General features: G+C 55.8%; 2 protein-coding genes across 17 annotated transcripts in view; both read right to left on the bottom strand.

Moving 5' to 3' along the window:
• Nucleotides 1–13,606, bottom strand: part of DNM2 (dynamin 2) — a 78,860-nt gene extending 65,254 nt beyond the window's left edge. For 6 of the 15 annotated variants that reach the window (XM_070492007.1, XM_070492010.1, XM_044752917.2 and 3 more), the window contains exon 1: nt 13,313–13,605. In XM_070492007.1, coding sequence (XP_070348108.1) covers nt 13,313–13,473 — 161 coding nt within the window. In that variant the 5' untranslated portion in view covers nt 13,474–13,605. Of the gene's footprint in view, nt 1–13,312 lie in introns of all 15 variants that reach the window. The other 9 variants (XM_070492009.1, XM_070492008.1, XM_070492011.1 and 6 more) reach the window with 4 other exon arrangements.
• Nucleotides 13,607–15,770: 2,164 nt separating this feature from the next.
• QTRT1 (queuine tRNA-ribosyltransferase catalytic subunit 1) lies at nt 15,771–25,520 on the bottom strand. 2 transcript variants are annotated; one of them, XM_070492006.1, is made up of 11 exons: nt 25,225–25,506; nt 24,917–24,985; nt 24,684–24,822; nt 19,262–19,340; nt 19,046–19,161; nt 17,170–17,244; nt 16,779–16,917; nt 16,460–16,535; nt 16,237–16,346; nt 16,065–16,152; nt 15,771–15,982 (listed from the first exon to the last, which is right to left on the bottom strand). In XM_070492006.1, exons 1-11 carry the CDS (start codon nt 25,465–25,467, stop codon nt 15,830–15,832), a joined length of 1,287 nt encoding a protein of 428 aa, XP_070348107.1. In that variant the 5' UTR covers nt 25,468–25,506; the 3' UTR covers nt 15,771–15,829. The 2 variants fall into 2 exon arrangements, with proteins under 2 accessions (XP_070348107.1, XP_044608035.2); XM_044752100.2 differs by lacking the exon at nt 17,170–17,244 and having other exon boundaries at nt 25,225–25,520.
• Nucleotides 25,521–27,362: the final 1,842 nt, after the last annotated feature.

The raw sequence follows: 27,362 nt of genomic DNA, 5'->3' as shown, positions 1-27,362 counted from the left end.
CCCGCCATCAGGCATTCACCTTCTACTGGGTGGAGACGGTCAATGAACCAAATAAGCAGGCAGGACGATGACGGGGAGTGACAAATGCTTCCAACAAAAATTAAACAGGACAAGAGGATGGGGTAACAAGGTGGGGGCATGTTAGCAGAGTGGCCACGGAGGGCCTCTTGAGGATTCATCTGAGCACAGAGGCCTGATGGAGGTGACGAATGAGCCACAGGGCTATCTGAGGGGAATAGCTTTCCAGGCAGTGGAACCAGCTTGTGCAAAGGCCCTGAGGTGGGACTGTGTCAGAAATGTTTGAGGAACAGTAAGGAGCCCAGTGTGGCTAGAAGAGAGCAAGTAAGGCAGGAGTTGGGGGAGAGGAGGGGAGACAAGTGCTGGGGTGGGGAGGGGAGAAGGAGACCATGCAGGGCCTTCTGGAGGCAGTGAGGACTTTAGCTCTTACACTGAGGGAGCTGGGAGCCATGGCAGGTTCTGAGCAGAGGGGAGGCAGGTTCTCAACAGGCTCTTCTGGCCATCGTAGGGAGAACGGCCCGGGGTAGGGGGGAGTGACTTAGGAGGAGGCGACTGCACCCGTCCAGGCGAGTGGCAATGTCGGACAGAATAACAGTTATAAAAACTAACAGCGAAGCTCTCCACGTACTGACACACACAGATCTTTTTTGGAGAAATCAACAAGCTGACGCTAAAATTCACATATAAGGCAAAGGAACTGGACTAGCCAAAACAATTTTGTAAAAGAAGAACAAAGCAGACTCACCCGGCCTGATTTCAAGACCTACTATAAAGCCCCAGTAATAAAGAAACGTGGCTTTGGGCAAAGGTCAGACACACAGAATGGACCCACGCAAATAAGGCCAACTGATTTCCGACGCAGACGACTCCACGGAGAAAGAGGGGTCTTTGCAAGAAATAGGACTTGAACAACTGGACATTCACATGCAAAAAAAAAACAAAACTGTAAACCTCAACCTACACCTCCTAAGGCGTACAAAATGAACTCAAAACGTCTTTCTGAGCCACACGGGAACCTGCACATGAATGTTTATATCAGCATTGTTCATAATCACCAAAAACTGGAGATGATCCCACGTCCTTCAGGGGGTGACAGTGAAACAGACGGCGGTCCAGAAATACTGCTCATCTATAAAAAGGATCGAACTGTCGATGCCCACAGCCTGATGGCTCACAAACGCGTCATGCAGAGAGAAACAAGCCAGACTCAAAAGGTCGCCTGAGTTCATTTCTGGGACATTCTGGAAAAGGCAAAACCATAGGTGGAGAAGCGATCGGCAGGTGGCAGGGGCAGGAGATGGGAGAGGGGTGACTACAAAAGGGCACAGGAGGATTGTGGGGGGTGACGGAGGCGTTCTACGTGCTGATGGTCGTGGCGGTTACACAACTCTCTGCATTCGTCAAAACCTGCAGAACTGTGTGCTAAAACGGGCGGTGTTTACTGTATGTAAATTACACCTCGAGGGAGGGAAAAAAGATGAACGAGCTCTCTGTGTGTGGATACCGAAGATCCCCAAGAAATACTGTGATGTAACAGTGGAAACTGGGTGTAAAGCTGTGTCCGGGGGAGGGAAGGAGAAAAACACACACTCGAATTCTCTTTATTTGCACTGAGCACCTGGGAGGACGCACAGGAGACGAGGAAGAGGCTGCCACCGGGACTCTGCAGGAGCCGCCGAAGCCTCCTGTCTGAGAGTCTGGAACTCGGGGCCATGTTGCACATATTTCCCAGTAAACAATTACATTCAAAAGAACCTTCGAGGGGCCGGCCCGGTGGCGCAGCGGTTAAGTTCGCACATTCTACTTCGGCGGCCTGGGGTTTGCCAGTTCAGATCCTGGGTATGGACATGGCACTGCTTGGAAAGCCATGCTGTGGTAGGCGTCCCACATATAAAGTAGAGGAAGATGGGCACGGATGTTAGCTCAGGGCCAGTCTTCCTCAGCAAAAAGAGGAGGATTGGCAGCAGATGCTAGCACAGAGCTAATCTTCCTCAAAAAACAAAAAAAAAACCCTCGAGGCTTTCAAAGGATAGTGCAGGAAAAGGAGAAAAAGTAACTCAGCACTGGGGAAAGCTGGCAGACGCCACCTTAACCCAGAGACCAAGGTCAACGGAGAGACCAAGGTCAGCGTCACCGGCGATAAGCCTTGTTGATGTCACAGACCCCTGAAAGGGGGCGAAGAGAAGGACACCTCATCTCCGTGGTCTTCTTCCCGAAACCCCAGAGCCTCGGTCTAACCATCAGAAAATACCAGATAAACCCAAACTGAGGGACATTCTGCGAAACAGCAAGGTCGTCAAAGCAAGGAATGACTGTGGCGCTGCCACAGATGAGCAGAGACTGAGGAGGTGACGATGACATGCAATGTGGGGGATCCTGGATGGGGCCCTGGGACAGAAAACCGTGGGAGAGCTGAACAAAGTCTGGCTGCTGTTAACGATGACAACATTCCAAGGTTCACTTCTCAGTTGTGAGAAATAGGCCACGGGAAGGGGTTGACATCAGGGAAAGACAGGTGGGGTATACGGGAGCCGTCTGTTCTATCTCTGCAACTCTTCCGTAAATTCAAAGCTTATTTACTTTCTGTAAATCTACAATTATTCCCCAAAAAAGGTTTACTGAAAACAAAATGAAGGCAGGGCCAGCCTGGTGGCATAGTTGTTAAGTTCTTGCACGCTCTGTTTTGCGGGCCCAGGGTTCGCCGGTTTGGATCCTGGGTGCGGACATGACACAGCCTGACAAGCCGTGCTGTGGCAGCGTCCCACATAAAATAGAGGAAGATGGGTACAGATGTTAGCTCAGGGCCAATCTTCCTTACCAAGAAAAAAAGAAGAAGGTGGCGGCAAAACCCCTTTAGACAGTAAATAGCAGGGATTTGGCACGAGGTGGTCACATTCTGCTGAGACTTCAAGTGCCAAAGATGGACTTATGGAGGCATTGGGGGGGACAGGGGACACTCACACACAGAAAGCTGGAGGAAGGATGTGACAAGAGTCACAGGCTGATGGGAGTGGCTCTAGCAAAGGGCAATAGGAAGCTCGGCCTCGCTCTGTGCCCGTCCTGCAGAGGGGATTTTTTTTACAATGGGTCAACATTTGAATAACTTGTAATTCACGAAAGAGTTGAAAAATCAAGCTGGCATGTCCTTTTTCATCTGGTGCTGGCAGTGTGTTCCAGTGGGACCTCCCAGCCTCGGAGAGCGGCCTGCCCTGAGCTCCCTTGTGACCTGTGCCAGGCGGGGCCCCAGGACAGACGCCGCGGGAGCTGGCCTCCGTCGCAAGGGCTTCCGCCCAGACAAGGGGAACTGGGTGTTGCGAGACAAGCAGGCATGCCAACCCAACCACAGGAAGGCTCCTCCAGCTGAGTCGGGGGCTCACGGCCTCCAGTCACAGGCCCCTGATCTTGATTTAGACATCCCTGGCACCCCATCCCCCACCCCGTAGAAAACTTCTGAAGGCCTTGTCCTCCAAGCCAGCTGGGGGCCTCCCGGGCGAGGAGGCTGGGACCCTCCAGAAGGACCCTGCCCAGCAGCACAGAAGACACGGGCCCCGCGGCCTGGGACAGACGGGCCCGTGTCCCCGACCTGCCACGGGGCTTCCTCTGGGAGTGGCCTGGCCGTGCCAGGGCGTATCACCCGGCAGCCGGGTGTCACCCCAGCTGGGACTGCTCCTGCCTGCTCCACTCGGCTGCCAGCCCCAAAAGACTCTTATCACTGAGAAATGTGTCACGGGGCAGTCTCCGGGATGCCGCCTGCCACGGCTGGGCGTGGGGGTGCCCCCGGGGCCCTGGACGGTTCTGCCGGCCGCCCACTTGTCCACAGCCCACGTCTGCGGTCCAAGCAGGCTCAAGTTCCCTGGAGCCGCAGTGCTCCACACCGCGGCCCATGACTGGAATCCCCCGGAGTCTGAGGCCGGTCTGGGAGGGTCTGGCACTGGGCTCCGGCATTTTATGACTACTCCCTGTGGTGGATCCGAAGGGGCTGCCAGGGCTGAGAAGCAATGACCCCCAGCACCTCGTTCTTGGTCTGGGAGGGCACCTGGCATCCATGGGAGGAGGGGAGGCCTGCGGCCTCGGGGATGCTCGAGGACCCGGGCCGAGCAGGGCTCACTCCTGACCGGGCTGCCTGGCACCGAGGCAGCAAGTGAGAGTCCAGGGCCCCCACTGGCAGCTGGACAGGGCATCCGTCACCGCAGCCTGGGGAGGGCGCCCTCTTACAGCCAGGGAAGCCAGCCCAGAGGGACACCCATGCCAGGCCAGCCTGGGGGTCTTTGTCTAACACGGTTATTCCTCCGTGTCAGCTGGGCGAACCACAGCCCTCCCCGGAAAGAAGATGCACTGGCTGCTGTCCCCGGAGCACCCCTGCCCCTCGGCTGGCCATGGTCCTGCACGCCCCGGGCGGGCTGTGAGCCCCCAGGGCCGAGTCTGGGGCCGTCTTCCAGCCCCTTCTCCATGACCGTGAGTGCAGTGAAATCAACCCAAGTCTGGTTTCTACGGACATTCATTCAACAAACACACGTGCTCCCACTGTGTGTCAGGACAGGAGGAACATGGAGAGCAAACTCTGCCCGTGAGGACTAACGTTCTGGGGGAGCAGGGAGGCAGAGAGGAAACAAATAATGCACGATCATTTCAGGCGTGAAGAACGCGGGGGCCAACATGGCGAGGCCGGCGATCGGGGGGAGGGAGGCGATCTCAGAGACGCAAGGTTTGAGCAGGGACCCGAGAAGAGAGGGGCTGGTCGGCTAGAACTCTGGACAAAGAGGAGCTGCAGAGGAAGGAAGAGAAAGGCCCCTGGTGGGAGGGAGCCTGGGGAGTGTAGGTCGTGGCCAAGAGGCTGGAGGGATGAGCAAGGGGGAGAAGGGGTGGAGGTGTTGGGGGCTGCAGGAAGACATAGGTGGGCTTGTACCCTAAGGGAGGTGAGAGTCATGGAGGGTGGTGGGCAGAGGAGGGTGACCTGTGGATGCTGTGAGGGCAAGAGTAGGAGGCAGGGGACCAGGGCAGAGGCGACTGCATGGGTCCCAGCCGTGGAAGAGGTGGGGAGGAGGGGAAGCGCGGCCAGGACGTGCTGATGCGGGAGCATCAGAGAGGACTCTCCAAGCAGTTCCAGACCCACTCTTCAACCCCAGTGAAGCCGCTGCTTGGCGGTGTCCTGGCCACCACACCTGGGGAGGTGAGGGCCACACACCCAGGGTTGGCCACCAACCTCCCCACGTCCTCCTCTCCCACATTCTACACAGAGGTCCCATGTCCACGTGCAAATCCTGGGACTGGATGACTGGAAACAGCCTTAAGGTCCCCCACCAAGAGGTGGGGAAATAAACAAAGGCGCCTTGTGCCGTGGAATACTACGCAGCCATGAAAAAGAAAAGACAGCGCCCTGTGAATAAAAGGCATGAACCCCAAGCTGGTGGGTCCCAAGCCAGGTGGGGTCTGCTTCCAGCCAGCTCCTGCCCAGCCTCCTCACCTCAGCAGGAAGGCCTGCCGCCTCCTCCCAGAAGCATTCCCTGACCACCATTCCTGCCCCAAGGCTCCCTGTCGGGGCCTCCATCTTCCACAGGCCTCCACCCACTTCTCACTGGCACATGCCTCCTGGGAGGACGAGGACCTCTCAAGGCCTTGCTCACAGGGACATCCCCATCTGAAGCAGCCTCTACCACTTACTGTGGAGGTGCCATTCTCCACCACAGACAAACCCTGGCTGAATGAACGAGTGGGTAGGACAGGGGTTTGGAGGTCCCCACCTGCCTGCCCAGCCCTGCCCTCAGCTGCTTCATCTGTAAAACAGGCCTGCCCTGAAATGGGGTACAGGCAGGTCTCTGCCTGGCACACGGCAAGGGCACCAAAGACACAGAAAGCCCACCCAATTGCCCCCAGAGGAGGCAGACTGAGTGGCTGAGGTGCCCCGGTGAGCACTGCAGGGTTTAGAATATTAAGTCAGGGTGAGTGCGCTCTCTGGGGACAGGCCAGCAGACCCGGGGCAAGGCTGGCCACTTGAAACCCAGCATCCTTGGGGAAGCCTCTGTGTCTCAGTTTCCTCATCAATAAAAGGAATCAACGGACCGGCCTAGTGGCATAGTGGTTAAGTTTCTGCACTCCACTTTGGCGGCCCAGAGTTCGCTGGTTAGGATCCCAGGTGCAGACCTACACACCGCTCATCAGCCACACTGTGGTGGCGTCCCACATACAAAATAGAGGAAGATGGGCACAGATGTTAGCTCAGGGCCAATCTTCCTCAGCAAAGAAATAAAAAAATAAAAAACGGATCAAGCCCTGGCCTCAGAGTGGGTGAGGCCCCTTGTGCCAAGCCCCAGCGAGGATCACGGTGCATGGACAGAGGGTGCTGTCCCCTCTCCTCAGGACGGCCACAGCAACCCCCCCACTGGCCCCCGCCTCCACTCCTCACCCCTCTGGGCAGGTCAGGAAGCTCTGAGCAGCAGGTACAAACATTCCAACGTGGAAAGACCTCCAGGATGTGTCCAGCGGTTGGAAAAGAACGAGGTTCTGGAAAGCAGACACATCACAAAAGCAGCAGCCCCTCACGGCACTGGGCACTTTCTGGAGGGCCCGGCATGGACGCGTGTACAGAAGCACACGGGGGTCAGGCAGCAGACACCCCAAACTGACGTGGGGGGAGGGAGGGGTGGGTGGGCGGTGCGTTCTCCTCATGGGTCACGGTTTCCTTTGTACAAGAACCCTGTCTTCAGGGTCCGACTTGAAGAGTTAAAATTTTGGAAAAGTGGCATCTGAGGGCAGCTTCCTGACCCCCACGTGCCCACCGGCTCTGGCCTCCGTCTTGGCCCCCTTGCCACGTCCGCGGCGGGCACCCGCAGGCTGGCGTGCACAGGGCCCTCTTTCTGCCTCCCCTCTGCCCGGCACGCTCCTCTCTGGAGGCTTCGAGGGGCAGGCTTCGTGGCGAGCGCCCACCCCACCCGCCCCATCGGAAGCAGCCCCAGCCACTCTCCCCCCAGCATTTCCACTGCGCTTCTCCATCTTCAGAATGTTCTTGCTCATTTAATCGTTTACCCCGTCTCTGTCCGTCCCAGTCCCTGCTGGTCCCCAGCGCCCAGCACAGAGTAGGTGCCACTTCAGGCACGCCAGTCAGATGCCCAGCTGCCAACCTCGAGCAAGCCTGAGAGCCGGGAGGCGTTGCATCCGTGACCTCAGCCCCAGCACCGTGGCGTCCACTATTCACCCTAGCCTCCAAGCCACGGCCACACCTTCCAACCCTGTGTCCCCAGACGTCTGGCTCTGCCCCCTCTCTGGCCTCGGTTTCCCCATCTGCAAAGCAGGGATGCTAAGAGAGCACGTGCCCCCCAGGGGGGCTGGGAGCCCGGGGTCAGGTTTTAGCCCTAAGTCCCCCAGGGGCGACACAGGACGCTTCTCCACAAACATCAGCTCTTACTGTGTCACAAACATCAGGCGAAACTGAAGGGGCCACCCAGCTCCCTATCCACACTGAGGGTGACGCCAAAGGAAGAAATCCGCCCCCCAGCAGAGACCTTGCCGCCCACACTAACAGGAGCCCCAGACGCACCCGAGGACAACAGTCTTGTCTCCCCGGGGCCACCCTACTTCGGAGGAAGGGCAATTTTTTCTTTTATTCGGATCGTGGCTAGTGCCCTATCAATATCTCATTATTGGCTTGATTTTTCCAAAGCTTTAACACAATGAGAGCTTAATGACAGCATGCAGTTGGCAACCCTCGTAAATTACGGGTTAGCTGCTGTTTTCCTGCAGTCGAGGAGCCTGTGATTTCGGCATTTTCATTCAAATCGGGCAAAAGCTTGGCAGCAGCGGCTCTGAGCCAAAGGCGAACACCCACAGAGACGCAGGCTCCATGTGGCGCCCGGCCCCTTCCGCCCGCGCTGCCTTTGAAAGCTCTCCATCGAGAAGCGTCCACGAGGCCGTCCTCTGGCCTCAGCCAGGAGCGACCCGGCTTATTACCAGGGGATTTCAATCTGCGGACCTCGCGAGGGCCATTATCCCCAGGCGAATAGCTCTGAAAACAGCACTTGAGCGGCCCAGAGCCGAGCTCTAGAGAAATCTGTCTTCCTGGGAATAAAGAGAATCCGCAAAAGCGAACCAAGAATCACGTGGGGAGACAACCCACCTGTGGGGATCGGGGGCGCACATCTTCCTGGGCGTTTCAGTACGAAAAGACAACTGTTTTGAACAAGCTGGCATCACAAGTCCGCTGGGTTTGGGACCCAACAGCCCTTCCACGGCCATCTGGCTCAGTCAACCCTCTTCGACATCACTCTGTGCGGCTATTTCACAGTCGGGGGTCTGGATGCGTTGTTATCTAGCCAATTCGCAACTGCTGGGCACTCTGGCCCCCAACTTCCCACCACCACATTCAAAATGGGCATAAAGAGCTCTCCCGGCCAAATATGCATTCGCAGCCACCTTGCCACTTAGAAACGAACCAGGACCAGGCTCCTGCCAGCATTTCAGGCCCTGGGTCACAGCTGGTTCCGGCTGTGTCCCCAGAGTGGGGGACAGAGCAACCTGCCCACATGGACAGGCACTGGATTTGCATTGATGCCAGAGGAGGTGGCACTGATATTAAGAGTCATCAGGGGTTCCTTTTCTTTAAGGGAAAAGAAATTAACACCGCATGTCAAAGTCCTGCCCCAGGGCTATCACCACGCAGGGGCCTATTATTTCACAGGGATTATCTCATTGATCCTCAGCCCTCCCAGGAGGAAGGGACCATCACGCCCCCATTTTGCAGATCAGGAAACTGAGGCCCAGAAAAGTGAGGTCCTTCAGCTGACATGCGGCACCGCCACACACCTCTGGGCTCTCCCCATTCTAGCTGGCCCAGGGACTTAGACTACACAGGCAAAGGCACTTCAGTTTTGCCCAAAAAGGGTAATAAAAATGGGAGCTGTCACTTCCAAGTGGCTTTGAACACCTAAGATGTGTGAAGGGACAAACCGGCCCAAAGGGCCAACCGCATGCCCCTCAGTGTGGCAGGGACACAAGCCAAGGGTCTGGCACCTGCTGTGTGCCAGGTGATAGCCCTGGGGCACAGCCACATCTCCCTAGAAGGACATGCCACCATCACCAAATGGCAATGCAGCTGGAGACAGGAAAGCCCCATGGGCAGCCGTTTCTTGTCAAAAGAAAAATGGCACCAGGCCCCTCCATGCGTTCACAGGATTTGTTCACTGACAAAATCTAGGTAAACCTGAAAATCAAAGGCAGCAGCCCTCAGCTTGCCCAGGACCAGGTCCAGAAAGACAGTAACAGTGTCCCTGGCGGCTTTCCCTCTGCTCAGAGCCTTCCCCAGCCCCCAAGGCTCTGCGTGGCCTGCACCCTGCCCCACCGCAATACCTCCCTAACCTCATCTCCCCCACTCTCCCGCTATACTGGCCTCCATGCACACTCCTGCCCCAGGGCCTTTGCACTGGCTGTTCCCACAGCCTGGGACCTCTTCCGGCAGATCTCCACTGGTGGTTCCTCCCTCATCTTAAGTGACCCTCCCCAGGAGGGCTTCCCTAACTCTTCTATTTAAAACTGACGCCTCCCCCCAATCCCCCACGCCCTTTCCAGAATCCGGCTCTTTTTTCCTGTGACAATCTTCTACCTTCCTTCTTCTTTATCTGCCCGTGCTGGAATGCCTCCTCCCCCAGGGCAGAGGTTTTGAAATCTCGCTTGCTGGGGACTCTGTCTGCAGCCCTGGAACAGGGCCGCCGGGCACAGAGTGAACGGACTCAGAAAACAATTTCAACGAGCGAATGAAAAATGCACAACATTTTAAACACTTTTTCTGCGCCAGACACGCCTCGAAGCACTCGAAATGGTCTCACTTAATCCCTCACTCCATCCTCAATGACAGGCGCCTGTGACTTTATCTGCCCTAAGAGGCGAAACACACCCAACCTGGTCGCCTGAGTGGGGCCCATGAGTAGATACTGTTGACAGCCCCACTTCCCAGCTGGGGAAACCGAGGCACAGAGAGGTGAGGCTCATAGGATCAAGCCAGCGCCTGGGGGACTTGGAGCTGGAGGCCTCAACCTCAGCCTCCTCCTGCTCTTCTCCCAGGGAAAAATTTCCCAAGCCCCTCCCTCGTGCCAGCTCCTAAAGCTAAATGACACGGTTCCGAGGGAGCCACATCCTCCCCTCTCCTCAGGGCCACAGGTTTATCTGCTGGCAGAGGGGGCACAATCCAGGAGTCTTAAACTCAAAGGTTTCCAGAGCCAAGGGGCTCCGGGCAAATGTGAAATGGGCCTGGGTGAGCATCAGGGAGTGGTGGGGTCTGTGGCAGCTCGAGCAGACTGCTGGTCTGACAGGGCAGCCAGCAGCTGCTGCTTCTGAGATCCAGGCACTAAGTACCAAGCGAGACACTGGCCCAGGAAGGCCAGAGCACGATGATTTCAACAACAGCCATGGGTACAGGGTCCACGCCCCAGGGAGGGTCTGGTTATCACTCCCATTTTACAGAAAAGGAACCTGAGTCCACTTGGCCAAAGTCACACAGTCAAACAGGGAGCCGGACCTTGGGCCCAGGGCCTGTGCTAACCACTAAACTTGAAAGATCCTTGGGTGTTTGCTAACACTACAAAAACCGAGATTTTGATGCAAAACCTAATTTTTCAATGTTGGCAGGTAATTTTTTTTTTAAACACCGTGCAGGTGAAATAAAAGATGCAACAAGAAGGCTTGGGCCCCCAGGGCCACCGACATGAGTTGACTGGACCATTCCCACTTGGACCACATTCTTAGAAAATCCACAAGGAGGAGGCAATGAAACGGAGCGGCCCGCGCTGACCCTAAGCACAGGCCCTTGACACGCGCTTTCGTCAGCTCCCTGAGACCAGCGGGATGTCCCCCGCACAGGTCAGCGCTGCACAGTTGGGCCAAAGTCACAGAAAGAAGTAGGGGCTGGGATTCCAAGTGAGGCCCACCTGCCGTGCCCCTGGAGCAGGGCTCCATAGCTGAGAGGCCTCACCCACGTTCCAGAAAGAAAAAGAAGACAGCCCTGTGCACCCCATCCCCAAAGAGAGGCCTTTTTACAACGCTGGTCCTCGGGCCCTGAAGGGATCTTTGTAACGACCCAGGTCGCTTTGCGGGCTTCTGGGAAGAGGCTGCCACACGGGCCAGCTCGGTAGTAGCTGGCTGTCGCCAGATGCCAGGGTGGGCAGAAGAGAAAGGCCAGGGGCAGAGGGAGCGAGGAGAGGTGGGGAGAGGAGAGAACCAGGGCTCCCAAAGCCAGAGCCCCCAGTTCGTCACTGAACAGCCTCAAGTAAGCGTGCTCGGCTCTCGGAGCCTCAGTTTCCCGCTCTGTAAAATGGGAGCCCCAGCACTGCCAGCCTCAAAAGGCTTCAGTGAAGCCCAGTGTGTCACTTGAGAACCCTTCGTCCTAATTAGCTTGTGTCATCGATAGGAGAGGTACCAGCCCGGTGAATAACAGCCCCGTCCATGTAGGCCTACTGTGTGCTACAGAGGCGCTTTCAACACATCATATCGCTGCAACCTTGCAACAGCCTTGTTGAGGGATCATCACCCCACTTTTAGGAGGGGAAACTGAGGCACGGAGAGGTCAAATAACCTGTGCCAGGTCAAAGGCAAATGAAACAGACAGAGCTTTGCAGACGCCCACTGGAAGCCTGGGCGGGCAGGAAGATGGCCACGCACAGGCGCCCACGGCCCGGCTTGAGGACCAGCCAGCCCCGGCTGACCCCAGGTCCACAACTTTCCGCCACAGTCGACAGAGGGCAACTTGCCAGAGGCCAGGCAGCAAAGGAGGAAATTCGTGACACTGAGAGCAAAACCTCAGGCCTCTGGGAAAGCAGGGGCGGGCTGGGCACCCGGCTGGGCTCCAATGAGCGCCAGCCTGGTGGCCTTGGGCAGACGGCAAGTTCCTTCTGAGCCTCCCGCCTCATCTCTAAGGTGGGGGTAACAGAAGCCTGCACCCCACTCGCTCACCGATGGATTCAAGATACTGAACCAAGAAAGAACTCAGCCCTGGGCCGGCTGGACGAACGTGACCCCTCAGCACGGCTAACAACAACAATAACAATAACGATGAGAATGCTGACTATGTTATCGTTTGGCAGCCACAGTCACAAACGGAGGACTTCCCAGAATGGAGAAGGGGCCGCCCATCTGGGAGGCAGAAGGGCAAGAGGTGGGGGAAGGGAGGGGGTGAACCAACCGGGCTCGGCGGCCTCCGGGCCGCTTCTCATTCATTAGCTTCCTGAATTCTCGACACAGCCCAGAACAGTGGGGTTCACCCACTGGACAGATGGGCAAACTGAGGCTTCTCAGGGCTGCCCAGAGAAGGGTGTATTCCAGTTTTCCCCACTCAGGCCTCATCAGGCAAGAAGTTCCTTCTCAGGCCCCAAGGAGGGCCCTCAATTTGCAAGCTTTAGCTTGGGGGCTGGCCCCTGTGTTCCGGGGCCCCGGAGCACCCTGACACGGGCCAGGAAAGAATGCTGGAGAAAGTTCCCCGGAGTCCTCCTTCCAGCTGAGAAGGGGGAGTTCAAGGATCATGCTTCCACTCCCTTCTCCTCTGCATGCTGCCACGAGCCCCCCCACCCCCCGCCCACAGAGGTTGTCAGACAGTTGGGGGCTGCCAGGGCACTGATGGACAGACCAGGAGAAGGACAGACAATTGGACACAGAGACAAAAGCAGCCACTTGGAAGAGAGGAGCCAGCGTTCGCCAGGGACCACGCTGAAAACAGCCCCAGGGAGCCAGACTGCAGGGCCCCTTAGGGCAGAGGGCAGCTGGGGTGACCCCAAAGACGGCTGGCTAAGTGGTAAAGCCTGTGAGGGGCACGGATGGACGGCCAAAGAGCACAGGTCACCCTGGACAGCGAGCTAGACAGCAGGGGGCTGCCCTGCGGGACTGGCCAGATGGACAGCCAAATGGTGGTGGCAGGGAGGCCGACCCAGGACAGAGAGACAGCCAAGCAGACGGCGGCGGCTGCTCCAGATAAAGGAACAGCCAGCCAGACCGCAGGGGTCGGCCCGATGGAGATCTAGGCGGCAGGCTGCGGACAGACAGAGCAGGGGGACAACCCCCGACCCCCAGGCCACCAGATGGGACATTTCACCCACTCAAGCCGGGTCCCCCGCAGTCCGGGCCCGCGCCCCGCAGCCCGCGAGACGCCCCCGGGGCCGGGGCCGGGGTCGGACCGCCAGCCCCCGCAGGGCCCGCCTTCCCGTCCCCGTCCCCGCCACGGGCACGCAGGCGCCGCAGTTACGCCGGCGGCGCAGGGCGCGCCATTCCCGGTCCGCCCTCCGCCCTAGGCCGCCGCCCGCCCGCCGCCGCGCCCGCTCACCGGCCCACGAAGTTCTCGAGCACCGAGCTCTTGCCGGCGCTCTGGCCGCCCACCACGGCGATCTGCGGCAGGTCCAGGTGGCAGCTCTGGCCGATGGAGCTGAAGGCGTCCTGCAGCTTGTTGACCAGCGGGATCAGCTCCTCCATCCCCCGGTTGCCCATGGCGCCGGCGGCCCCCGGCCCGAGCGCCCTGCGCTCCCCGCCCGCCCCGGCCCTCAACGATGCGGCCCCGCGGCGTCCGCGGCCGTTGCTCCCCGCCCGCCCGGGCCTCGGCGCGACGCCCGCTCCCGGCTCGGCCTCACGGTCGCCGCCTCATCCGGTTCTCAGCCGACACCCGACCCGAGCGACCTCCCGCCGGGGCCCCGGGGCTGCGCCCAAAGCCGTCGCGCCGCCCCCAATTGGCCGGCCGCGCTGCCACTCGTGCCCACGAGCCAATGAGAGCGAGGCACGGGCTCACGAGTGAGTGAGTCTTCCCCCTGGGGACCTTCTCGCGGACTGATAGGACGCAAGAGCTGTCGCTATTGTGTAAGAGCCAATAGCGGCGGGAAGTGAGTTGTCAAGGCTGGGAGGCGGTGTTTCGGGAAAAGGCGTGTTGGCCCCGCCCACTGGGGGAGTTCCCGATGGGGGGCGCAGAAAAATCCTCCAGTCTTATTGGCAGAAAGACACGCCAGTCAACAAAGCTGGCCAATGATATTAGGGATCGATTCTTAGACACTGGTTTGTCACTTCACGCTACCTAGTTCCCTAAAAATTTCCCATTGGTTTATATAAATATCACTCCGTTCCATCAGCCAACAAACCGAGAGAGGGCGGGCTTTAACATCCGAATCCTGACTCTGACTGAAAACTATGTTTGTCAATCAAAGAATCCCCCGTTCTGACTTGTGATTGTTGTCTTTCGGAGTACAGGGTAAGGCCCACCGTACTCGCTGCAGGGCGCCACCTCGTGGTGGGACCCGGTGGTGACCGTCACCTGTGAGTTTCCGGGCTCTAGAGAAAACTACAAGTCCCAGGATGCATCTCGGCCCCGGGCTCGCAAACCACCTCTCCGCGCGGGGTCCTGCCGCGCTTTCAGGGTGAGAATCAGGCGATGTTAGCGGTTCTCCCGGAGAGGCGGACTAGCCCTGCACCGTTGGCTCCCACCTTCCTTACCATAAAGTCACGCCTCCACGCCTTTGCAAATGCCGTGCCCTCTCCTAGGAATACTTTCCGCTCACGCCCCGTGTTGATGCGGCTCACGCTCCGTTGTCGTTCCCCGGCCCCTTGAACCTTTCTGAGTTCCAGCGAAACTCAACGGATCCTCTCCCCCGGAAAAGGCACGTGATTATGCAGGCAACGGTGGGGGTTCTGGGCACTGAGACCCTTGACCTCTTGGAAGAGAGGCGGGGCTGGGTGGAAGAATTTTAAGAAAAACGACCCACAAGGTTTGGCATTGCAGCCTTGACCACAATCACAGACCCTGGAGACACCTAACTGCCCGACATGGAGCTCGTAAATACTATGCAACAGCTGCAGAAAAGACTGAGGAAGTCTTCGTGTACTGATGTGTAAACAATCTGAGATATACTAAGAAAAAGAAAAAACTAGCAAGGGAGAATACTGTATGTAAAGGACGCTGCCATTCATGAAAAGAAATGTACCCATGGACAATTTCTGGAAGAATACACAGACTGAACAAAGTAGCTGCATTTTTATGCTGTTTGAATTGTGGATCCTACAATCCTATTACTTCTCAAATGAAAAACCTTTCTTCTAAGAGGACTCGGTCTGTAATTGGTCCTATCTGGGTTAGATCCTGGACCTATTTATTTTGTTGGGTGATAATGACTACGTGACTTCATTCCTCTGAACCTGTCTCATCTGTAACATGGGAAACGTAGCTATACCTGTATCATAAGGTGGCAAGACTTAAATACACGACAGCTTTTGAGAACAGTGCATTGCACTGTCATCATCCCTGTGTTTACTGACGGGACGATGAGGCCACATGTGCCAAGGGTCAAGGCAAAGAGCATGAGCTACTTCTTCGGTGGTGACCTTGGGCAAGCGACTTCCCCTCTCTGGGCCTGCTTCCTCACCCGTAAAAAGGAGAAGGACAAGGGGGTCAGCCCGGTGGCACAGTGGTTAAGTTCACACGCTCTGCGAGCTAACAGATGTTAGCTCGGGGCCAATCTTCCTCACCAAAAAAAAAAAAAAAACAAAAGGGAGGAAGACAACAGTGTCCACCCCCATGGTGGCTGGGGGGGCTTGAGCCACAGGAACAATGCAGGTCCCACTCTGGGGTACTTCCTACATGGTGACATGCATGCTGGGCTGTGCCAGGTGATTTCCAGATACCAGCTGCTGCTATAGTTACTTGTCATTATCAACCAGAGGGGGAAATATCAGCCTCAGTGACACTCAGACCAGGAAGGGGACCAAGACAGGCCACCTCCCCAAGAAGGCACAGACACACTAAGTTATAATAAAAAATGCGAATCCTTCAATATCTTCCATCCCCTCCCTCCCTCAAGCTGGGTCATGCCAGCGTGATGCCCACAGAGGCCAGGGCTTCCGTGGCCCAGGTGGGACAGAGGGTGGGGTCCCCGTACATGGTGCCCATGAAGTGCCGCACGAAGTCGGGGAAGCGCTTCTCCACGATGCTGGCGCGCACAGCGCTCATCAGCTGCAGCTGCAGGGCGGGAAAGGTGTCAGCGTCGCCGCAGGCACCCGACCCGCCACCCCCCGCCGTGCCCGCCCGGCCACCCGCCCACCTGGTAGGCGATGTTGTGGACAGTGAGGTGGTGCAGGGCGGCGGTGTTGTCGCTGTGGAGCAGCGCGTGCAGGAAGGCCCGGCTGTGCCTGGGGACAGGAAAGGGGCTCAGCATTACAAGGGTCCTGCCCCCTCCGCGCCCTCCCCCGACCCCCAGTCCCCATCCTCCCTACGTCTGGCAGGTGGGACAGGCACACTCGGGGTCGATGGGGCGGAAGTCCTTCTCATACTGCTTCTTCTTCAGCTGCAGGTTCCCTGTGGGGACCAGGGCGGAGCCGAAGCGCTGCGGGGGAGGGGGGCGGGGAAGGCGGGTCAACGGGGTCTTGGCCCCCCCACGCCCCCCCCATCTTGGCACCTAGGCCCCCGCCCCTGTCTGCCCCCTGCCCAGGGCCTCACCGCCGTCCGCGTGGGGAAGACGCAGTCGAACATGTCGCATCCAAGAGCCACGCAGACCACCAGATCGGTGGCATAGCTGGGGGTGGGGCCGTGGGGGGAGGGGAGCAGAGTACCTCAAGCCCTCATTGCACACCCAGCGCCCACCCCCAGACTCCCCCACCCCCTCGGAACCGCCCTCAGGGGGAGGACCTGTCCTCTGTCCCCTCCCAGGCAGGCCTCCATCCTTCCCCTCCCCCAAACCCGGGGTGGGGGTGGGGGGGTAGGGGTGCCCAGGAATCCGCTCCCCAGGGTGGCGCTGTCTCCCCTCTCCCCCACATACCCGACCCCCATCAGGTAGCGGGGCTTGTCCCTTGGCAGCCTCGCTGTGCTCAGCGCCACCATCCTCCAGAATTGGTTCTTGCTCTCACCCCCGCTCAGGCCCCCGATGGCGAAGCCAGGCACGTCCCTCTTGGTCATCTCTGCGGGTACAGGGCGAGGTGAGGGGGACCAGGCAAAAGGCAGGGTGTCCTCCCCCTTGCCCAGGGCAGACCCTGCCCACCCAGTCCTCCCCAAGTCCCTCAGGAGGAGAGAATAGGACTGTGTGTGTCAGTGAGTGAGTGTGTGTGTATGTCGGGGGGGCTGCCACCCAATGAAGTGCATTCCTGGGCGATCCGGATTTTAGAAATGGGCCACAAGGGGCCTGCCTGGTGGCCCACGGGTTAAGTGCGCACGTTCTGCTTCTCGGTGGCCTGGGGTTTGCTGGCGCGGATCCCGGGTGCGGACATGGCACCACTTGGCAAGCCATGCTGTGGCAGGCATCCCACATATAAAGCAGAGAAAGATGGGCACGGATGTTAGCTCAGGGCCAGTCTTCCTCAGCGAAAAAAGGAGGATTGGCAGCAGATGTTAGCTGAGGGCTAATCTTCCTCTAAAAAAATAAAATAAAATAAAAAATAAAAATAAATTTAAAAAAAAACAAGAAATGGGCCATCACGCTCAAGCTGCAGAGAGGGGACGGCAGTTTTCATCTAGCCTGAGGCCACATATGCCAGAGGCTGGATTCAAACCCGGGTCTGGCCTCAAAGCCCAAGCTTGTCCCTGGCCCAGGGGCCCAGTTCAACCCAGTGGAGGCCCCAGCACCCAGCAGGCAGGCCTGGTCTGGGACCGGCTTTTTTTGTTGTGTTTTCTGGTGAGCAAGACTGTCCTGAGCTAGCATCTGTGCCCACCTTCCTCTATTCGGGCCAGGTGTTGAAGCCTGAGTGCGCAGCAGAATCAGCTGGTTCAAATGCAGCTTCCCAGGTCCCCCTCGCCCCCCAGGGCCACCCGGTGGTTCGCAGCACTGTGAGAAGCGCCGTGGGGGCAGCGAGGGGCACTCGTCACACCGCAGGTGGCTGAGCAGTGAATTTAACGGGGCTCGATGGGGTGGTTGTTTTTTTTTAAATGAAAGAAAACAGAAAATACCAGAAAGCAAAAAGTCTGTCACGTATAAGGGTGATGTTTCACGGAACCTTGGTTTCTGCTGTCATCTATGTCCATGCGGACGGAGCAGCACGTGAAATGAATCTCTGACTGTGGGACTCCGTTAAAAAGACTTTCTGGACTGGGGAGCTGGGTGGGGGGCGGAGTACAAGGACAATCTTCCCAACGGCACACAAGGTGCCAGCTGCAGGCGGGAGGACGCTTTGAAGAGTTTCCCAATTATTCCTCCCTTTGACCCCATGACACTGGGAGAATGTTCCCATTTTACAGAGGGAGAAAGTGAGGCTCAGAGAGGCCAAGCCACTAGCCCAAGGAAGCACAGCCACGTGGGAGCAGATCAGAGGTTTGGATCCAGCCCGACAGACTCCAGAATCCAGAGTCTTGCCCATGACACCTCACTTTCTTTGAGCCCCATCTCTGCCCCCACCTCGTCTCCACGGCCACAGCCCTGGTTCAGGCCTCACTGTCACCCTTCTGCTGGGCAACTAACTCCTCCAGTCTCCTGCTTCCGGTCCTCCTGGGATGGTCCTGTGATGCTCCTGGGTTCCTGTCACTCTCCCACTCAATAGCGCTCCATGGCTCCCCAGCACCTCAATGTGGGGTTCCAGGCCCCCCGCTGTCAGCACAATGTTCCGGGCCCAACCCCTCGCTCCTGACCCTGTGTGTCTTACTCCCCGGGGAGAGAAGAGGACCATGAATCGGTTAATGCCGTAAGTTCTAGAGCCCAAGGCCTGGTTCAAATCCCACGTCTGCAACATCCAAGCTGTGTGGCTTGGGGTAAGTGGCTGAACAGCTCTGGGCCTCAGTTTCCCCTTCCGTAACCTTGGGAACCTCATAGTTCCCACCTTACAGGATGGTGATGAAAAGCCAAGGGGTCGACCCGTGCCGGGCATTTGGCACGGAGCCTGGGGGACACCTGAGAACAGAGAGCTACTGGAATTACTGATATTCTGCACTCTCTACTCCATTCTGCCTCCAGGCCTTTGCTTCGGCCGCTGCTCCCGCCTGGACGGCCCTTTCGCCCATTAACAACCACCGTGTGAGTGCCAGCCCATGCCAGGCCCAGGTGGGGCCCTCTGCGATGGAGGAGCCCCGCTCCACGGGGGCTCGGGGGGCACGTGGCTCTACCTTCGAGGCAGGTGGCGCGGAGATGCGCGTCCAGCCCACCCTGGATGATGGCGAAGAGGTTCTGCTGGTCCGGCCGCCGATGGGCCGCGATGCACCGGTCCAGCCAGCGGATCGACCTGTAGGAAGGCCTCAGTCACGACCTGTAGGAAGGGCCTGGCGAGGGCTGGGGGGACACGGCTCCAGGAGCAGGACCCCTCCCCTGACACACGCACACACCTGAACATGGCCTCCTCCACGCGCGGCCCCGTCACCGTGCTGCTGACCACGTCGTCCAGCTGCATGATGATGTCCGAGCCTGGAGGGGGCGGGTGACATAGGAGCTCTGTCACTGGGAAAGGCCCCCTCCTAATGGGGACGGGCTGGACCCCAGAAGTCCGTCACCGGGTCCTGCAGTCTCCCACGCAGCCCCCGATCTGGCAGCCAGTGGGAGCTTTTCCAAACGCACATCCGATCTTGCCTCCCTCCAGCTGAAAAGCTGCCTGGGACACAGACTAAAACCCCACTCCATGGGGCTGGCCAGGTGGCACAGCGGTTAAGTGCACACGTTCCGCTGCTTGGCAACCCAGAGTTCGCTGGTTCGGATCCCGGGTGCGGACATGACACTGCTTGGCACACCATCCTGTGGCAGGCATCCCATGTATAAAGCAGAGGAAGATGGGCACGGATGTTAGCCCAGGGCCAGTCTTCCTCAGCAAAAAGAGGAGGATTGGCGGCACATGTTAGCTCAGGGCTAATCTTCCTCGGGAAAAAAAAAAAAATGATGTGTGTACCAAGTGCTTCATCGCACTGTAGCAGCCAAAGCACAGTGGGAGCCCGAGCATCTGGCAACAGGGGTCTGGTTAAATAAACACAGTCCAGCCCTTCACGGAAGGTTCCTTTCCCATATTTCCAAAATCCGGGAACTTCTCAAATTCAAAGGCTTTTTCTTATGCCTATGGCACACTCATTTGGCAGGAAAACCCAAGCCAGTTCTGATCTTTTTTTAAAATTGGATTTAGTATGAAGATTCATAAGTGTTCATGCGATAAAAGTGAAGTGTAGGCCATATGATCCAGCAACCCACTTGTGGGTGTACACCCACAAGAATTGAAAGCAGGGTCTCAAAGAGGTATTTGCACACCCATGTTCATAGCAGCGTGATTCACAAGAGCCAAAAGGTAAAAGCAACCCACGTGTCCTATGGCAGATAAGTAAAATGTGATATGGACATACGTGGAATATTACTCAGCCATGAAAAGGAACAAAGTTCTGGCATATGCTACAACATGGATGAACCTTGAGAACATTATGCTCAGAGAAATAAGCCAGACACAGAACGACAAATACTGCACATTTCCACGTATATGAGGCCCCCAGAGGAGTCAAATTCAGAGTAGGACGGTGGGGCCAGGGGCTGGGGGACGGGGGGAGGGAGTTAGTGTTTCATGGGGACAGAGTTTCTGTTTGGGAAGATGAGAAAGTTCTGGAGACGGATGGTGGGGATGGTTGCACAACAATGCAAATGTCACAGAGCTGGACACTTAAAAATGGTTAAGATGGGGGCCGCCCCCATGGCCTAGTGGTTAAAGTTCCATGCGCTCTGCTTTGGCAGCCTGGATTCGCAGGTTCAGCTCCCGGGCACAGACCTACTCCACTCGTCAGCCATGCTGTGGATGTTACCCATATACAAAACAGAGGAAGATAGGCACAGATGGTAGCTCAGGGCAAATCTTCCTCACCCAAAAAAAGAAAAAAGTTAAGATAATAAATTTTATGTTATGTGCATTTTACCACAATCTTTTTTTTTTTTTGCAAGTTTTTTTTTTCCTGAGGAAGATTAGCCCTGTGCTAACATCTGCTGCCAATCCTCCTCTTTTTGCTGAGGAAGACTGGCTCTGAGCTAACATCCATGCCCATCTTCCTCTACTTTATATGTGGGATGCCTAGCACAGCATGGTGTGCCAAGCGGCGCCATGTCTGCACCCGGGATCCAAACCGACGAACCCCAGGCCGCTGAGAAGCGGAACATGCACACTTAACCGCTGCGCCACTGGGTCAGCCCTACCACAGTCTTTAAAAATGTGAAAAAATGGGGGCCGGCCCCGTGGCCGAGCAGTTAAGTTCGCGCGCTCCGCTGCAGGCGGCCCAGTGTTTCGTCGGTTCAAATCCTGGGCACAGACATGGCACTGCTCGTCAAACCACACTGAGGCAGCGTCCCACATGCCACAACTAGAAGGACCCACAACGAAGAATATACAACTATGTACCAGAGGGCTTTGGGGAGAAAAAGGAAAAAATAAAATCTTTAAAAAAAAAAATGTGGAAAAACAAAAGTGAAGCGTGAGATCACAGGGTGTTGCCCCAGACCCCACTGGGGTGCTGTGTAACAAATGGTATGTCTTCCTAAAATAGGAAAATTCTGAATTCTGACCCCACGAATTTCAGATTAGGGACTGTGGACTTATATGCTATATGTCAGAAAAGCTGAAGGAACTATTGCGAAGATGTATCATTATGGGAAAAAAGCACAGTGTACCACGCTAGCCAAAGACAGGGCAATCTGAGAATCAATAAGGATTTTAAGGGCCCAGCCCGGTGGCATAATGGTTAAGTTTGTGTACCCCGCTTTGGCAGCCTGGGGTTTGTGGGTTTGGATCCTGGGCGTGGACCTACATACAGCTCATCAAGCCATGCTGTGGTAGGCATCCCACATAAAACAGAGGAAGATGGGCATAGATGTTAGCTCAGGGCCAGTCTTCCTCAGCAAAAAAATAAATTAATCAAAAAAATAAGGATTTTAAGTGCAATGGGACACATCAAATATGTTTAAACCCATGAGTCACGGTGATTCTAAAAAACTAAACACTAGCTTGTCACTGCTCGACGATGCTATGTAATCAACCCATGAAAACTGGTTAAAAAAAAAAAAAAGGAAAAGAATGAATCCCACTTTTCCTATATGAACAGAACTACTTGTTCTCCCAGGAGTAGGTGAGGGATGTTTTGCTTAACAGAAGTAATCTGGCTAAGAAATGAAAAGAGAGGGGCTGGCCCAGTGCACAGTGGTTAAGTTCATGTGCTCTGCTTTGGTGGCCCCAGGGTTTGCCAGTTCGAATCCCGGGTGCAGACCTACACAACACTCATCAGTCATGCTGTGGCAGCATCTCACATACAAAATAGGGAAGAATGGGGACAGATGTTAGCTGAGGGCCAATCTTCCTCAAGTAAAAAGAAGATTGGCAACACATGTTAGCTCAGGGCCACTCTTCCTCACCAAAAAAACAAAAGAAAAAAGAAATGAAGAAAGAATGACAGAGTTAGAACATCATCATTTTGGAACTCCTAATCCTGGTCCGAGGCAAGCAGCAGGATGGCCCAACAGGAAAGACAGACACTAGGCGCCCGATGGAAATACACACTGTAGCGACGTCTCGCCAAAAGGAACAAGAACTTGAATCTGGCTTCAAACCTCTAGATCCAAGTTCCAACCTACAGGAAAGCTGGAGGGCGGGGAAAACTGTTACACGACACATGGGGACGCGACCAGCAAAAGTCAGGCTCTGTGAACCACCACAGGGCAAAGGAACCATCTTCCTCAAGAAGCAAATTGCCTGCCTGCCTAACAGGGGGTGGGGGGAGAAACTATATATTTAATGTATATAGTATATATTAAAAGAGACTTCAAAGAGCTTTCAAATAATTGCAGTATCTGCACATTATTTGGATCCTGAAACAGATGGTAAAGAAATTCTGACAACCATGAAACAACTGGAACTTTGAACACTGGCCAGGTGTTTGATGACGTTAATGAATTATTGTTAATTGTTTTTGGGTGAAATGATGGTATTGTGGTTATCTTTTATTTTTTTACTTTTATTATTATTTTTTTTTTTGGAGGAAGATTAGCCCTGAGCCAACTGCTGCCAGTCCTCCTCTTTTTGCTGAGGAAGACTGGCCCTGAGCTAACATCCGTGCCCATCTTCTTCTACTTTATATGTGGGACGCCTACCACAGCATGGCTTGCCAAGCGGTGCCAGGTCCACACCCAGGATCCAAACCGGCAAACCCCAGGCCACCAAAGCAGAATGTGCACACTGAACCGCTGCACCACTGGGCCGGCCCCATGTGGTTATGTTTTAAAAAACCAACTCCTGGGGCTGCCCTACGGCTGAGTGGTTAAAGTTCCGTGCGCTCTCCTTCAGCAGCCCAGGTTCGCAGGTTTGGATCCCAGGTGTGGACCTACACCACTCATCGGCCATGCTGTGGCGGCATCCTACATACAAAGTGGAGGAAGACTGGCACAGATGTTAGCTCAGGGCCAATCTTCCTCACCAAAAAAAGAAAGAAAGAAAGAAAGAAAGAAAGAAAGAAAGAAAGAAAGAAAGAAAAAATTTAAAAGAAGAATATTGTGACCAACTATATGCCCCGAACATTGAAATAAAGTTCAAGGAATGATCAAATTCCTTCAAAACTCCAACTTTCCAAATCAGACACAAGATGAAACACAAAGTCTGAATAGCCCTATCAACATGTTAAATAAATTGAATTCGTCATCAAAAATCTTCCCACAACAAAACCACAGGCCAAGGGCTTTTACTGGAGAATTCTACAAAACATTTAAAGACGAAATGACACCAACCTCAGACAAATTCTATCGGAAAATAACACTGGAGAAGAAAGTGGTCTGAGACACTGATGAGGCATGATGGCCGTGACCTGGTGGTGGGTGATGCAGGGTGACAGGTCACTGGGGTTGGATCCATCCTGGTATATACTTGAAATTTTCCATCATTAAAAAAAGTGCAAGTACAGAAGAATGTGCCATAAATAACACACTCTCCGAATGGGAAAAATCAGAATAGATTTGAACTTGCTTGGATTTGCATAAGCTCTGGGAGGATATAGAAGAAACCAGATACACTGGTAACTTATGAGGGTGGAGGAGATAGATAAAGGATGAGCGTGGGGAGGGCATGGTTTGCAGTTCACTTTTTTTTTTTTGGTGAGGAAGATTGTTGCTGAGCTAACATCTGTGAGCGTCTTCCTCTATTTATATGTGGGATGCGGCCACAGCATGGCTTGATAAGCGCTGTGTAGGTCCGTGCCCAGGATTGGAACTGGCGAACCAGGCCATCGAAGCAGAGGGCACAAACTTAACCACTCAGCCACCCTGCCGGTCCCTTTTTCCCCTTTGTAATTGTGACATTTTCACCGACGCCTGTCTCCCTCATAGCCTGGAAGTCCCGCGGATGGCGCACACCAGCATGCAGCCCAGAGCTGCAGCGGAGGCCACAGAATAAACGCTGGGGCAGGGCTGACCTGTGTTTCCAGAGCCCTTTACCAGACTGAGAAAACCTTCACTGTCACCATCGAAGCCGCCCCATCGCCCTGGTCGCCTCCATTATTTCAACATGTTTGCTCAGTTACGAGGCTATTTAAGAGAAATAACAGTAATAACAATACTAATAAACGCTCCGACATGCCAGGCGCCTTGCGAAGAGATTTACCGACGCGACATCATTATCCGTGTGGACTATCCGCCGACGCTCAGCGAGGGGCAGTGACTTGCCCAAAGCCACGCAGCACAGGGGAGCGGGCCCTCCTCCCCTCCGCGCCGGGGGCAGGGGCAGGGGCAGGGGCGGCTCCCGCATGCGCTCACCCAGCGCGTTCTGGATCTCCACGGACCTCTCGGGGCTCAGAAGGGTCTCCTCGCCGTCGTAGGGGGAGCGGAAGCGGACGCCCTCCTCGGTCACCTCGGACAGGGACACCAGGGACACCATCTGGAAGCCGCCGCTGTCCTGGGGGGAACCCCCCGCGGGGCTGTCAGCGGGGTGGGGGAGGATCTCCACCTCCGAGAAGTGCCCTCGGACCCCGGCCCCGACCCCACCTCACCGTCAGCAGATTGTGGGGCCAGTTCATGAAGCCGTGGAGACCGTGGGCTTTCTGGATCAGCTCGGGGCCCTGGGTTCGGGGAAGAAAGGGTCAGGTTACGGTTGAATGCGACCCTGGGGCTCATGTTAGGGGACACAGCTGGCCAGCTTCGCTCCCCGCCGTTCCCTCACGCCCAGCGCAAGGCCTGGGCCACCGGGGATGCTCAGTACGCGTTTGTTGACTGACTTTGGGAGGCAGGCCCGGGCCCAGGGGCTGCCCCAGGGCCCCGCACCCTCCGCCGCCGCCCCGCCCGGGCAGAGCCCACCCACCGGCCTCAGACCCAGATGGTAGGTGTTGCCCAGGCAGATGCGGCAGCCCAGCGCATCCAGCTGCTCGGCTGTGATGCCCTTCATGGTGGCCTGCGTGCCCACTGGCATGAACACCGGAGTGGCCACCGGCCCGTGCGGCAGCCGCAGCTCGCCCGCCCGGGCCCTGGAGCGGCTGCACTCGGCCACCAGCCGCATGATCCGCGGGGCCGACTCCATGGAAGACGGGCTGGCCGCCGCCGCCATCTTAGCTGCCGGAACCACGTGGGCAGTGAAGCACCCTGGGCGGCGCCATATTGGCTCCGGTCACGTGACGCGCGCCGCAGGCAGAAGCTCCGGGAGAGCGTCCGAGGGACCATGGCAACGGACGGCGGCGCGCTCGTCCCCGTGGGGCGTCCCGCACGCTCCCACCGCCTGCGCGCTCCCGCGAAAAATCAAAAGGGTCGTGGGTTCGAGTCTCATGCCTGCCACTTCTCGTTCTGCCATCAAAGCCTCTCGAAGCCATCATTTGCTCGTCCATAAAATGGGGCGAATAATAGTATTTGGGCACAAGGATGTTATGAAGATTGAATGAGAAAGACTGACGCAGAGAGCTTCCCTCGGCGCCTGGCACAGCCGTTTGGCTTGTTCATTGCTTTGTCCCAAGAGCTTAGAACAGGACCTAGGACCAAGTACCTGCTAAATAAACATGAGTTTATTTCATGAAAGAAGGAATCCCAGATTGACAGAAGGGGAGACTGAGGCCCAGAACATGGCCACATTTCTTCGTTCATTCATTCAACGTACACCTGCATGTATATCCCCATTAGCGCCGGCCTCCATGGCGCACCGGGCTGAGAGAGGCTGACACACGGATTTATTGAGCGCTAGTTGTGTTCCACGGAATAATAATATAAAATATTATATATTATAATAGGATGTAACATACAATAATAATCGTTAATGTTGGAAATGGAGCTGATATCTGTCCTGGCCAGCAGAGGGCGATATTGCCCAAGAATCCTTCCTTTCAGGACCACTGGCCTCAACTGGGCTGATGTGAGCAAGAGTCTGACCTTCTGTGATCCTTGGGCTGATGATGCCAACTTCTCAGGATGGTGAAGAGTCCTCATTGAGGCGGCGTCTGGAAAACATCCACCCAGGAGGCCCACCTCAGGGCCTTTGCACTTGCGGTTACCTTTCTCTACAACACGCTTCCTTTCTGATTTCCCCACGGCTGGCTCATATTTTCACCGTCGGTTGCTCCTGACTCCCCCAATCTTAGGAATGCTCCACCTCCCATCATTCTATATCACATCGCCTGGAACTAATATTACTTTTTTACAAACCTCTACACATTCTCAATTTTTATTCTCAGCAGAGTACACTCTCGTTGAACTCCCAAATCCTCTACAGAAACCTCCTTGACATTCCCACTGGGTGTCTACAGGCAGCCAAACCCTACATGTCCAAGCAGAGCTCCTGACTGTCCCCCCACCTCCCCAAGCTTGCCTGTCCCCCTCCACCTTCCCCTTCTCAACAGTTAGCAGCTCCATCCTTCCAGGAGCTCAGACCAGAAACCTCGGGATGGTCCTTGAGCTCTGGCGGCTCGTCTCTCCCTCCCTAGATCTGATTTCTCAGCAAACCCTGGCTGCCCTGCTTTCAAAATTCATCCCGAATTGACCACTTCACACCCACCTCCAGAGCTCTCACCCTGGTCCAGAAACTGGCATCTCGTGCCTGGATTATTGCAGAAGCCTCGTCAGTTGTCCCCTGGCTTCTGTCCTTTACACCCTACACTATATACCTGTAGGCATTTTAAAAGAAACGCTTTCAACATTTCACCCCATGTATGCTGTCTGCTGTACGTTTTTTGAAGATGTACCATATCAATAAAGCAAGGTGCTTTCAATTCCTAGTTTGCTCAGAGATTTTTAACACAAATCGATGTTTATTGTGCACTTTTTCTGCACTTATAGACATAAGTATCTAATTTGTCTCAGTTAATTAAAAATGCCCAATCACATAAATTTATCTTCTAATTTATTATATAAATTTGATTTCCATCCCTGGGATAAACCCAGCGTGGTCATAGTATCTCTCTCTCTCTCTTTTTTTTTTTTTTTTGGCTGAGGAAGATTCGGCCTGAGCTAACATCTGTG

The sequence above is a fragment of the Equus asinus genome, chromosome 20, assembly GCF_041296235.1.
Source record: "Equus asinus isolate D_3611 breed Donkey chromosome 20, EquAss-T2T_v2, whole genome shotgun sequence".
NCBI classification, from domain to species: domain Eukaryota; kingdom Metazoa; phylum Chordata; class Mammalia; order Perissodactyla; family Equidae; genus Equus; species Equus asinus.
This window is presented reverse-complemented; position numbering and strand designations above follow the sequence as displayed.